This window comes from Protopterus annectens, chromosome 5.part1 (genome assembly GCF_019279795.1).
Source record: "Protopterus annectens isolate FY-2018-M chromosome 5.part1, PAN1.0, whole genome shotgun sequence".
In the NCBI taxonomy this organism is placed as follows: domain Eukaryota; kingdom Metazoa; phylum Chordata; order Ceratodontiformes; family Protopteridae; genus Protopterus; species Protopterus annectens.
In genome coordinates this window covers 256,700,725-256,715,721 of record NC_056736.1, presented here as the reverse complement: position 1 = coordinate 256,715,721, position 14,997 = coordinate 256,700,725, and the positions used below count along the sequence as shown (strand labels likewise).

Here is a 14,997-nt window from a genome sequence, read left to right as displayed (position 1 = left end):
AGCTTTGTTTCCAATCTGATGTCTCTTACTTTTAATTGTGTCTGTCCATGAGAATTGTGAGTCCCTACTAGGGAACTCAACTAAGTCATTGTATATAATCACTTTGTTTTTATAATTGTTTACTAACTTCTCTGTAATCTATGTAAGTTTGTCTATGTGGAGTTTTTCTCCCCTGGCATCTGCTGAAAATGGACATGTATCCAGTCGGACTATCCTGGTAAACAAATGTAAAATAAATAAATAAATAAAATACTATCGCAAATAATAAAAAATATCAGCACAGGCAGAAAAACTCAGAAGATATACAAATAAATACAAGGGAAAAGTACAAAATAAGCAATTTATTGATGATCCAAAAACATTTATAGAGAATTGGGAAATAAGGCAAAAGCAATTGAAACACCACTAAAAAAGTAGAAATATTTACATTTTGGAGAAATATCAGGTTTATGTTCAGCTACCAAATTCTAAAAAATGCAAACCGCAAAACAACAAAAGTAAAACAGTGAACAACAACAGCATTGAAAAAAAACTACATCGAATAGCCATAGTCAGCCAACATCACACACACACAATCAACCAAGGTAGGGGGTTGCGCCCCACACCCTCCCAATGTGGAGGGCTAGCCCCCCACACAACCCGTAACTATATATACCAACTCTGACATTGCACTACAGTGGAGAAAATTTAAATTTAAAAGGTTTCCCTTCACTTACCTTATGTGTCATGTTACTTCCTGGTTGTTGACCAACTAAGGCCATCGATTAATTTTTTTTTTCGAAGTTGCAGTAGTTCGAAGATTATCCCTTTCACTGTTTTCCATTTGTTATTTCATAGTTAGAGTATTTTATTATTTGGTAGCCAAACATGGGACCCGAAACATCTATGAAGATCTTGTGGAACGTAACAAAGATGCTAAATAGATAGAAGTATAAGACGTTCAAAGCTACAGGATATGCAATGGGTTGAAGTAATGGACAGAGAGATTGAGATAAAGTTAAGAAAAGTCTCCAATTGGAAAATCCCAGGCCCAGATACAGTACCTAACTTTTGCCTAAAAGTATTAACATCTTTGCATGAAGATTTAGCCATGAGTAAGAATTACTTATATGCACATCCCAAACAGACACCAGCCTGTTTAACAACAATAAAAAACAATATTCCTACTTAAGAGTGAACCTGCAAGCTATCCTAAAAACTATAGACCAATAACTTGCCTTCCGATGACATATAAACTCTACACTGTGCCAACAGAGTTTATAGTCATTTAGAAGAAAACTCAATCATGGCAATAGAACAAAAGGGTAACAAAAGAAAGTCATATGGAACAAAATAATCATTTGTTGTTAAATAAAGTCATATTAGAGAACTGTAAAAAGGGGAAGAATCTAAGTATGGGCAAATTATTATTATGTGTTTTACTGCTGCTAAGTTACTATAATAAAGGTATGGTTTAAAACATGAGAGAGACAGGGGGAATTACCAACACAGAAAAAGAAAAAAATAAAAGCAAATATGAATACATTCACAACAACTACTGAAATACAAAGAAATAGTTACTATACTATGACCACAATAACAAAAAAAAAGAGGAATAACTTCCTAACAGCAACAAGGTATAAAGAAAACAGAATAGTAGTTGACCTCAAAAATAAAATCAACTTAAGTCCTATGCTTTGTAACCCCCCCACACACACACACACACACACATGAACACACACACACAAGAAAATGATGATTTAAACAACAGGAATCTTTAGCCTACTAGACAGAAATAATGCTTGCAAAGATATTTACGATTATGTGTTTAAGAAGCCAGCAGTGGTCAAAATGATAAGCTTTGAAGCTAGAAACTTCTGATACAGAATTACGGGCTCCTGCCTGCAGACAGTATGAATCTGAACAAATTATTTAACTCCAAGTTGCTGCCAGTCCAGCTGTCCCTATGAAAAGAACATGACATCTCCAGTGTAACTACCTGGATACTCAAACACAAAACTAAAAATAAATAAAATGTTGCTTTATTGGTCATGTTAAAATCTGTTGGGCATTCACAAAGTACAAAATCCTGCAAGCTTTCTGACCAACAGTTAAATAGCACATTTGATGTGACAGTCTTACTGGTTTGCTGTATGAGAACCCTTGACCATTTCCACATCTATTAACTCCTTCTAATGATTTACACGGATGTAGGCACCATGATTTATGGTAGTTTGCATTATAACTTATATCGTGTATTTTCCTAGATTACTAGACTTATTATCTACAATCTGTCTTTTAGATCTGTGTTGTGATATTGACACCAAAGCATCAAGCTATAATAAATATTCTGGAGACCTTGTCTTACAGATGTATATACAACCCATTTATAGCTATTGTTTTAATGCTACATTTATGTGCAAGAAACATGGCAATACATTAACTTAAGCACTTACGTCTGTAATGTATGCTAAGTTTATATATCATGCATTGCATTAGAAACTGGATGTAATAAATAGTGAGAATGGAAAAGACAAAAATGTCAGATATAGTATCACATAGAATTTCACCAGAAATAGGGCTAAAAACCAATGATAGTGACATCATGTTTTGTTAACAATGCTTAGGTGTGTAAGTAATACTAAAATGGTGGGCAAAGTTAAATATTGTAAAGAAGGAAGGGCCTACAATATAACAGCAATGAAGAGCAGCAGGACTGGTCAACAATTGTAAAGCAAAGCCAGTAAAAGTAGTAGACCTTAGATGAAAAGATGGGCAATGGGAGAGTAGATAGAAAGAGTACATTTTGTTTGTGTATAGTAACAAAAAGATGACTTTTGCTCCTGTTCCCTGTAACCATCAAGACCTTCTCCTGTATGCCGTAGTGGACTATTCATTCTCCCAGAGCTATGATCCTTGCAGTTCATTTGTTTCTCTAGGGCAAGGAGTAAGAGATTGAAAAGGTGTATTCATCCACAGGGAGCAATGAGTTTTCTGCTTACCTTATCATTTTTTCTCTTGCAAATGCCCACATGAAGCTCAAGGGATTGCTGCAATGGGTGGCTGTGTAGGTATTCTCTTCCTTCCTCAATTGACATCACCCCCCTCAATGAAGGTACCTATGTTGATAAATTATGTCTGACAAGTATCCATACCTCTCAACTTCTTAGCACAAGAAATCAGGACAAAGCCACAAATAATGGGGGGGGGGGGGCAAAGGCCCAGAAATAGGGATAGTTTTTAAATATTGCTCTTACAAACTTAGAAAGTTGATTGAATAACAGGTTTTGCATAAGCATGAATTTCTGAAGGATATTAAGTCTGAAAATCAAATGTCTGCCATTACATTCTGACTTCAGCCCTCAATGATTTGCCAATAATTAGCCAGAAAATTAAAACTTTATGAGAAATGGACCAAAAATGTGAATCAAAAATCTGGACATTCTGGGAAAATCTGGACAGTTGAGAGCTATGATCCAGAAATGAGTCCACACTTTAGATATGTTCCCCCTAAATCTTTTTTCTGAGACAAGCAGGCACTACATCATTGTCCCTATCTCTCTCTCTCTTTTCTCTCTTTCTCTCTCTCTTGCTCTGGCCAGTTCCTCCAGTGCCTGAACTGCCGATTAAAACCCAGAATACCTGGATCACAGTTGGGGCTTTAACCCTTTACATCACGAAGTTGATGAAACAGAAAGGATCAAAATGCACTTAGTGAGTACTTGAACTTATCCGATCCATCTAAAAAGGTAACAGTGTCACAAAATGCTAGAAAATAAGCAGAAGAGATATGATACAGAATTAAAGGGTCTTCATCAGGTCATTGATCGTTCTCCCCATTAAATATTCATGTAAATGAGTTTGAACAAGTTTTAGACAAAAAATTCAAACTGGCTGAAAAAATATTATAATAATAATAATAATAATAATAATAATAATAACAATGCCTGAGATACTTGATATTATGCATGTTGAAGGAAGAATTTAAATAGATTTGAAATACACTTGTCCTGGGTGTGACTGAGTCCTTCAAGCACCTAAAGAAATAATCAGCATGTGCAATGGCAAGACAAATTATAGAAATTTAAAAATTAAAATAAAAAAAAACACTGAATAGAATGGGAAAAGCTTAGAACGGAAAGTGAGTCATGTAATAGAAACAGAATTAATTAATCATAGTAAAGGTAAAAACTCAGGTAGGAAGAAAAGGAGAAATATCTTAACATAAAGCATAGTACTAATAATTCTAAAAGAGCATGAAGAAAGTATTGAATTCATCTGTAAGAAAGAGATGGGATGAACTTCACCCTTTATAAGATAACCAAGTATTAAGCCATGAAGTCAGCTTCTGCTAGGTCCAGTGAGTTACAGAAAATACAAGATAGATGAGTCACAAAACCAATTAAGCATTGCCAATACTGACACTTACGCTATACCCCCCTCCTTCTGAAGAAGGGCAAAGCAGATCACTTACAGGTGCCCATCCAATCATCCAGCTTTACTCTGAAGGATACTTGGGTGTCACTTTGTTTAACTTGCAGAGGAAGCTTGTTCCAGAGATGGGGCAAGTGTTGGGTATTAAATTTGTTAATCAAGCATGTTTTATTTAGATACTGGTAGAGATCTGAGTCCCAAGCTCTGGTATTAGTATAGCAATAACCCACACCTGGGTGTGGGTAATGCTGGATTTACCCACGGTTGGCGTGGTTTGGTCCCAGGCTAAGCCGAGGACCAAACAAAGCCAACCGTGTAAATCCAGCATTACCACACCCAGAAGTGGTTATTGCTATATTAATGACATTATTTAAGAAAAGAAATAATTACTTTTCTTAAATAATGGCATTGTAAAACGCCTCTTTACTGCCCTTCCGCAGCTGTCTGGTATTCTGCGGCAGTTCTGATGTACTGCGCGCCTGCGCAGTACATCAGAGCTGTGGGCAAAAGCAATGGAGAAAGCAAGATCTCTGTTGCTTTTTTTTACTGTTTCGCTATGTTAAATGGGTTTAACATAGCGAGACAGCTTTAAAATAAGCAATGGAGATCTCCGTTGCTTATTGTAAAGCTGTCTCGCTATGTTAAACCCATTTAACATAGCAAAAAAGCAACAGAGATCTTGCGATCTCCGTTGCTTTTAAAAACTGTCTCGCTATGTTAAATGGGTTTAACATAGCGAGACAGCTTTAAAATAAGCAACGGCTATCTCCGTTGCTTATTTTAAAGCTGTCTCGCTATATTAAACCCATTTAATATCGAGACAACTTTAAAAAGCAACGGAGATCTCAGTTGCTTTTTTTAAACCTGTGTCGCTATGTTAAACTCTTTTAACATAGCGAGACAGTGTTTTATACTAATGGAAAAAGTCTGGGCGACCAGACCTTTTTCCGTTAGTATATTGACGGATTTACAATGGGCACGCTGGTTGGGCTGGCCAATCAGCGTGCACGTTTTAGGGGAGGAATTGTATAATAGATATATTTGACTTGTAAAGATACGGGAGATCAAGGGGGTGGAGTCTTAATAGCACAGAAGGCAAAGTAAGGCAAACACTGTCATGCAAAAGCCTATAAGAAGACATGTAAAGATATAGTGCTTCAAGTCCTTCCTAGTAGTGCAGGGATTTTAAGCCAACAATCATCTTGGTTAGGAACCTCTGAGGCCTTTCTAGCTGCTTAATATATCAGAAATGTTATATCCTGAAGGGAGCATTGTACTCAATAATTTGCATAATTATAGCTGAATAAAGTGGGATAATCATTTCTTTTGACCTGGATGATATGCCTTTAGACATCAAAATATTAAGATGTTCTGTCTGTTGTTGCTGCTTGGTAGTTAAAAGACAGGGAATTATCAACTTAAGTGCCAAGGTCCCTTTCTGCATTATTATTTTGGAGTGGGGTATTGGCTATACTGTTCATTGAGGGAGAAGGCTGTAAGCCAGATATGACAGTATTTATATTTTTAATATTTAAATGTTGTCCTTTTTTCTGTGCACCATTTGTTTATGAAGGTTATGAAGATTCCAACAGTAATGAATGGGTATCAGAGGAAGATTTGACAATAAAGCCCAGTTTGAAGTCATCTGCACACTTAGTTAGCCAAAGGTCCTGATTCCCAGTCTGGAGATTGGAGAAATAGATGTTGATAAGTAATGAGTTTTAGTACTGAAACTTAGGGTACACCCCTTATTCCCTTCATTTGTTTACTTTTAAGATATTTACCTTGTTAACAATGACAGCATTGGATCTAGTTTCAAATGTTTTGACCAGATCCAAAAAAAGGTGTTGGCAGCTTATGTGAACCTCTCAAAGAAGTCAGATACATTGTGTAGTTAGGACAAAACTAAACTGATGTGGGTCTAGCCTGATAAGGTTTTTGATATTGTAATTTATGACATCCGATATGATGTGTTCCACAGCTTTGTAAATCAGACTAGTGAGGCTAATGGGTCTATAGTTTCCCGGGTATCACCACTGCAGTTTGCCATGGTTTGGAACAAATTCTGCATTTTACTCTGTTTTATGACATTCATAAATCATAACTGACATATCATGATGAAAGAATAACATAGTTTCTATGCAGAATATTATTAATTTTGAGTATGATAGTTATCAAAACATTTTGCATTATTATATGTGCTATACACACATTATGATATAATTAAATTCACTTGAACAATATGTTGTATTGTGTTTTCTTCAAATACTCAGGACATATACATTCTCTAAAACTTACCAAGAGCAGCAAAATGGTATTCAGCAAAGATCTAAAGAAGCACATAGTGAGGACAGAGAAGGCAGCCATTCACCATCTGTAATGAGCTTCACCAAACTTTTATCGGGACAGGTAACTAATGTTTACAGTGATATTAAGTTTGATAATAAAGTGTGCATGCAGAACTAAAGAACACTTGAAAAATAACATATATCAATTTGAAATTATTGTTTTAATTCTGCTACTTCTTCGATCATACTCTTCATCTTACTTATCTACATCAAGTATTTTATGCAATCTGTTTCTGTTATGATGGCTATCATAGCATAGCAGAGGTGGAGTGACGAGGTAGCTGCTTTGGGTGAAAAGTATTAGGGGATGCGATGGAGACTTCCTGCATTCTTTAATATTTTTTTTCATTACCAAAATGATGCCAGTACAGAAAGGCACTTCAGTTTGTGCTAGCTGTAGCAAGCCAGTATTAGCTTGCTACTACAGCTTAAACAAAGCCAAAGTTCTGCCAATATTAGCTTGCTACAGTTTAAACAAAGCAGAAGTTCTTTATATATATATATATATATATATATATATATATATATATATATATATACTCAATTGAAGAGCTCAGTGGAGCATGTATTTGTACAAAAGTACCAATCAGCTTTTTACAGTAAAAGGCAAAGTCCTTTGTTTTGTTTTTCACTCTTCACTTCAGCAGCTGAGAGGCCATGTATTTGTAGGAAGATAGTTGGTACAAAAGTACGAATCAGCTTTCTACAAAGCTTAAGTCTTTTTTTGCTTTTCACTTAAAGAGCTGAGGGGGGTCAGCTGCTACTTCAAGGACTGATAATGGATGCTAGATGAGTCAACTACAGTGTTACAATGCTTCACACATTTATTTACTATAAATATCTGTCTATATATATATATATATATATATATATATATATATATATATATATATATATATATCTGTGTGTGTGGGTCCCCTTTTATTGAATCACCAGAATGTCGAACTGGAGTTCACCGAGACGAAAACATCTTTTTTTTAGAATATCGAACTGTTTGCATGGAGATTGCCATAGGGAAAAATTCCCATTCACTACAATATAAGTGTGATCTCAGAGTTGGTATATTTAAGTAGTAGGGGGTTGTGGGGGGTACAAATGGGGCATATCTCCCCTGGTGTAGAAAAACAATTTTTTTTTATTTAGGTTTTGATGTTCTAAGGTTTCATGCATATGGTGTCAGCCATATGTGGTTTGGTGTTCCGGCAGCTTGACGATCTGAAGTAGACCTATATATATATATGTATACTCTTTCTTTGTCAAAATTTCATTATTTCGAAAAGGAAAAGTAGAGGACCACTTACGCAAAAGTGCACTTAAATGAAAGTGCACTTTTATGAATATCAGTTCAAAGAACCGATAAAAAACACAAAAAGGAAACAAAAAAACTGTGTTTTGCAAGGAGGCAAGCCCCCATGCACTCCCCATGTACCCCTGCTACTTAAATATACTAACTCTGAGATCGCACTACAGTGGGAAAACAGGTAAATTCTCTTTTCCCCACTGTAGTGTGCTTTGGCACTGCAGTGTTTCCTGTTTTGTTTCTTATCTCTTCATTGAACCGATATTCACGAAAGTGCACTTTCATTTAAGTGCACTTTCGCGTAAGTGGTCTTCTACTTTTCTTTTTTGAAATAATGAAATTTCGACAAAGAAAAGTACACCTATATATATATATATATATATATATATATATATATATATATATAACACACACACACACACACACACACACACACACACACAGTAGTTGTAAAGAGGGTATAGATAAATGACTATGGATCTAGTTATAGATAATGCTGACATGTTAACACTGACACCGCAACCTTGACGCACTTCTTTATATGTTCCAAGAATCAACCTCAGAGCAAGCAAACTTAACCAATGTTTTTTGCTGTGGGCAATCCCCTCTGTACCCCCACACCCCCTGTTAATTATTTGTTCTGAAATCCCTACGTAAAGGGCATGTTCCTCAGCCCCAATGATTGTCAGTCTTGAACACCTGTCAACTATGTGTTTTGTCCACCAAACAGAGGTCATTAATAAAAACTTTCAATTATTTTAAGAATTACCATATATGAATATATGAGTCCCCTGCATTTTATCAAATGCTGTTTCTTTGACAAAAGGGGGGGGGGTTAATGTCAATGGTACTGATAGCCAAGTAGTAAAAATGTTGATAGTAGGTAATTCCAAGACAGCTGAGTGGGGATGGAAGGGTGAGAGTATCTGTGTGTGTGTGTGTGTGTGTGTGTGTGTGTGTGTGTGTGTGTGTGTGTGTGTGTGTGTGTGTGAGTTAGGGTTAAGGTCAGGGATGAGTGAAGCATGCATGTTATATGTTTGTGTTCAAGTTTTTGTATTTTAGGGTTAGGGTCAGGTTTGGTTAGGGGATAGAAATACTGTTGTTTGCGTGTATTTGTGAATGTTTGTGTGTCCGTGTGTGTCTTGCATAGTGGCAGTGTTACATGAAGGTTTTTATGAAGGTTAGGTGTAGGGTTAGGGTCAGGGGAAGGAGCAGTGTTAGGGTTAAAAAGATTTATGAATTCTAACTATATAGTTAAAAATTTCCTGTTTCTTTTATTCCCTATACCTAATACTAATGGTTGTTTAGAGATATTTAATACAAGTAAAATATTGGGACTTGAAACAGATGTAATATTCTGGCATCAATTTTAAATGGGAATAAAGTATGTACTACAAATCATCTTCTTGCAAAATATTGTTTAGAGAAAAATACTTGTTCAAATATACAGAGCTGTAAAAAAAATTAAGTGATAAAATTAAAATCTACATGGATTATCAAGAAAAGCATATCCCTAAAATCCTGGAATTTCTCTTTAATATTAATAGTAATTTAAGTAATGATAAATCTTACTTATCAATAATATATGAAATTTTAAAAGTGTAGTTCACATCTTAGTTATCCTTTTGGAATTACTCTTTAAAAATTAATGGGACTGATTTCTCTAATAGTGATAAAAAGTTAATTCTAAAGTCTGGCGGAAATATTACATCTTCTTCTTACTGGAAAATTTATACTTGGAAAGTTCTTCATAGAGTTTTTAACCCCTCATAAAATTGAATTAATATATAAAACTGGAAAAATAAATTGCTGGAGATGTAATGATTCTGTAGCAGAATGAATTCATATGACAATGGAATGCAAAATGGTTACATCATTCTGGACTACGTTTAAGAATTTTTATCAAGCACTGTGTACAGATAAATGTATTATAACTAATTCCTTGATTTTGTTTAATGCTCCAATCCTGGAATATATCCTTAAATTACAAACACCTCTTCTTTGGTCCATTTTAGCCATAGCAAGGAAAGTAGTTACAAAAAACTGGAAATATAAAACTGCTTTTTCTTTTACTGAATTAATTTATTTGGCTAAAGATATTTGCAAGAAAGAGCTTAAAATGAAAACTTCTTATTTTGCATATCAAAATAGATACTGGCTAAAATTAAGTGATTTGTTAGACAAATATTAATGGCTTTGTTTATTATATCAATTTTGTTGTGGACTTGTGAAAATAGTTATGTTTTTTGTTAATTTTCAAGTTATATTGGTTTGTATAATTTTGCTTTTCAAATTTTTAACAAAAAAATTATTTAATAAAAACAAAAAAAATGAAAGTGTTTCACATACATCAGTTTATTCATTATCTAGGTAGATACATTATTCATCCGGCTACCTGTATTTATGGAAAGTTTTGTGATATAAAACACCTAAACAAGTAGGAGTCTTAACAAGAGGATATCTAGGACAACTGAAATCTTAGAACTACCAGAGCTAAGAACGTTGTGTACAAACATATGAATTATGACCCAGAAGATATATTCAAATTTCAATAAAAAACTGGAAGAACGAATACAAACTGCCAAAGATGTAAAACCAGGTTTAATCCAAACGCTGAAAACAGAGGACACACCAAGGTAGCAGCACTAGTTCACCAATAACCCAGGTTTCGTCCCAAGGAAATGACTTCATCAGATTGGTGAAGTAGTACCACTAATGTATACCAAAATATATTGAATAATTACACTCAATTAACCCTTTTAAAAAGACAAGATACAAAAAACATCCATTGGCCATACAAAATGTATAATATATGGCTCAATTTGTTTAGTTCATGTCTGTTTACAAAGTTATTAAGTTACTTCTAGTACTTAAAAAATACATACATACATAATTCTACAATGGTTCAACCAACCCTATATAAAATAATACCCTATCTAAACAAGGTGTATATATTTCTGTGACTATTAAATAAATGTAATTTCTACAAAATTTATAAAATCTATAGCAAATTCATAAAAATATATTGTGTGATGATTAAACACATCTAAACTAATCACACATACCCTGAATAAAAATTATGTTAATTTTTTAAGTTTATTAAGGTTAAACCTAATCTAGTATCCTACACCTAGTGCTTGACTTATTAAAAACTATATGTTTTGAATGTTTTTCAACCTGAGCCAGGGCTTGATTGAAATAAATTCATTCAGGCCTGGATCATGGTAAGCATCAAGTCTTAGTTGCCATGTGAGCTCGCTCATATCTAAGTGATATTGGGTGATTCTTCCTTGTTGGTCAAAATTCACCTGCTGAATTACACAAAATTTAAAATTGTGTCTACCATTGGCCATGACATGTCTTGCTAAGGCATTTGTCGGTTTTTGATGTTTTATACCCAAAATATGTTCTTTTATTCTGTCCCTAAACCTTCTACAGGTTTTCCCTACATAAAATGCCCTGCATTCTTGACACTTTGCCAAATAAACCAAATTTTTACTGTAACAGTCAAAATGTCCATTATTTATGATGTCACATTGGTTGACAGTAATTTTGTGTCCTGATGTCCAAATGTGTTTACATGTTGTACATCTACCACACTTATAATTGCCCTTACATTTATTACTTGTGACCTTTGTGTCAACCATACTCCTTTCGAAAATATCCTTTAATGACATATCCTTCTTAAACACAAATTTGGGCTTGTATGAAAAGAGCCTCTGTTCCACCTTATTTTTGTGAAATATCCCCCAATATTTCATAACAATATTAACTAAATACTCAGTATCCCTGTTATACTTTAAAATATACAAAATAGTATCACTACCAAATGTATCTTGTTCACTATTATTTTTAGAATACCCAAACTGATCAATATTTGATGCAATAATTGGAACCATTATCTTATTGTTTCCTTTACACACAATTTCCTTTTTCAAGTCCTCACATAGTTTTCCTGGATACCCTCTATTAAGAAACATTTCTATAACAAATTCTAATTCATTCTCAAAGTCCACATCATCACTTACCATACGTACACCCCTAACCATCTGCCCCTTTACTATAGCTTTTTTCTGATGTTTAGGATGCCAGCTATCATAATGTAGGTACGAGTTAGAGAAGGTAGGTTTTCTAAATATTGTTGTTTTCACCTTTCCTTCTTGTTTGTCGTATATAAGACTTACATCCAAATAATCTACCTTTTCAGTGTTAATTTGATAAGTGAACTTTAGAAACCAAACCGAATTGTTAATATAGTTAAGAAAATTGTCCAATACTAATTTTTCCCCTGTCCAAATGATAAAAATATCATCCAGAAATCTCAAATACATATTAATATATAGACTATATTCACTTTTATGTATATACTTTCTTTCCCAATAAGCCATAATGTGGTTGGCATAGGTGGGGGCACAAGCTGCCCCCATAGCTACGCCAAAAGATTGTCTAAAATAATGGCCATCAAAATGTATATAATTGTTTCTTAATACTAAATCCATTAATCTAACAAATGTATTAACTTCATCTTGTTCATAAACCCCAGTGACACAAAGCTGATCCTCCAACCATTCTAAACCTACATCATGTGGTATCACACTAAACAAGTTACATACATCTATAGTAACAAAATAAAACTCTTTCGGTGTGATCCAGTGTTTAATGGTTTCCAAAAAATGCCATGAGTCTTTTACAATATAAGGTGTAACTCCAAGACCTTTCTTCAATTTTTGATCCAAAAACTGACTAATGAAACTCACTTTGCTGCGTTTTCCATCTACTATAGGTCTAAATTTAACATTGTTTAACCCTTTATGAATCTTTGGTATTCCAAAAATAGCGCTCACTACAGAATATTGGTTTAACATAAACTCATGCTCATTTTCAGTAATCTCACCCTGGTAGATCATGTCGTCCAAAGCCATATCAATCTTTTGGTAGGCTATGTTGATTTCATTAATACTAACTTCACTATAATTATCTTCAAGCAGCATGGACATCATAATACTATTATAATCTTGTTTATTGGCAACCACAACCCCGTTGCCCTTGTCCGGTTTCATTATACGTATACAATCCTTATTTCTAATAAATTTCAATATATCATACTCGTCTTTTGTTAGATTAAATTTACTTAAATACTGCCTGTATCTATAGTGTTCCCTAAATTCTTGTTCACATATGTGTTCAAAGGTTGACACTACCTGATTCAAGCCGGGATTGTATAAACTGGATTTTTTTAATATTCTCTCATCACTTCTATGACTATTATTAGTTGTGTCCATCCCGATATTCATCTTGAGATTCATTTTGCGGACAAAAAGTTTTAAATCAATTAATGAATCAACAATATTCCCCCTCCTACTTGGCACAAAGTTAAATACTTTAGATAAAAAATCAGCATGTTTTGTACCAATGTCAATGTTTGAATAATTATACACCTTAAAATCTCTACTGGTGTTTAATATTACTTTTGGCTTGCTTAATACCCCTTCACAATGCACTGAAATAATTGAGATGGTATCCTCCTGAAATAGCTCTTCATAAAAGTTAACAATGCTCTCTATATCTGAATTTTGACTCATATATTCATCTGGTAAGTTCCCTTCTATATTTATATGTTCAACTACTGGGGTTGTATAAAAGTTGTCAACATTGCTAACTTCTCGTTTGCCAATAATAGAAGCTGAAGTTAAAATATCCAAATCTGTGTGCGTTTCAGCCCCTAAATTGTCACCATATACAATTCTCTCCTGAGAATTGAGGTCATCACGTACCAAATGCGTACTTAAATTCATTAAGATAGAATCACATGTAATATAACTATCAGTGGCAACATTCGTAACTTTCTTACTATTTTGTATATCATTAAAATCACAATTAACCACACCAAATGCATCATTGTGAGATTGTAAAGTTTTGCACTCATCATCGGCAATATCAAAATGACTTTCACTAAAAAATGCATGTCTATGTTCTGTAACATTTATATCAGACCCATTGTGTATGTCCGTCAATGTTATCGTACTGTCAATGGTACCATTGTAATGTGCTCTAAGTAATAAATCTGATTCTTTGTGAAACAGTACATTACCATGATCGCCAGAAGTTTGGAAATGGTCATCTGTGTTTGGTTCCGTAGTTACAGTTTCCAAAAAAGTTCCATCAACGTTGGCATCAACTTCCCCTAAGGAAGTACTTAGTGCCTGTATGAAGTTTTTGTCCATCCCTTGTGTGGGCCAGTCGTCGTCTTGTTTTTTGCTCTCGCCCCCATCCAAGTCGTTTGTTGCTCCTCATAGTTGGCTTCCTGATTCCTTAGGCATTCCGAACGCCTTAGGCCCTCTCCCAAAGGGTCCTCCTCGTGTTCACGACAGAAGTTACCCTCATGTGGTTGACCACGTTCGTTGACGTCATCCCGTCTCGACTTCCGATAGGCTGCGGCATCTGCTTCAGTTGACTTGGCTTTATACTTGTCTTGGAATGGATATATGCGCCCTTCCTCATACAATTTAACGTCTCGATGTATTTTAGACAGCTTTTTGTTGTATATTGTTTATTATATCAATTTTGTTGTGGACTTGTGAAAATAGTTATGTTTTTTGTTAATTTTCAAGTTATATTGGTTTGTATAATTTTGCTTTTCAAATTTTTAACAAAAAAATTATTTAATAAAAACAAAAAAAATGAAAGTGTTTCACATACATCAGTTTATTCATTATCTAGGTAGATACATTATTCATCTGGCTACCTGTATTTATGGAAAGTTTTGTGATAGAAAACAGCTAAACAAGTAGGAGTCTTAACAAGAGGATATCTAGGACAACTGAAATCTTAGAACTACCAGAGCTAAGAACATCGTGTACAAACATATAAATTATGACCCAGAAGATATATTCAAATTTAACAGGACAGAAGCTTTATACATATTATAGGGAAGGT

The 14,997-nt window shown here is 34.3% G+C and overlaps 1 protein-coding gene across 1 annotated transcript in view; it reads left to right on the top strand.

Annotated features, from left to right (window-relative positions):
* The window catches only part of UBASH3A (ubiquitin associated and SH3 domain containing A), an 829,542-nt gene that overhangs the window by 475,257 nt on the left and 339,288 nt on the right, over positions 1-14,997 (top strand). The window contains exon 7 of the mRNA XM_044072932.1: positions 6,687-6,822. Within this exon, the coding sequence (XP_043928867.1) occupies positions 6,687-6,822 (136 nt within the window). The remainder of the gene's footprint in view (positions 1-6,686; positions 6,823-14,997) is intronic.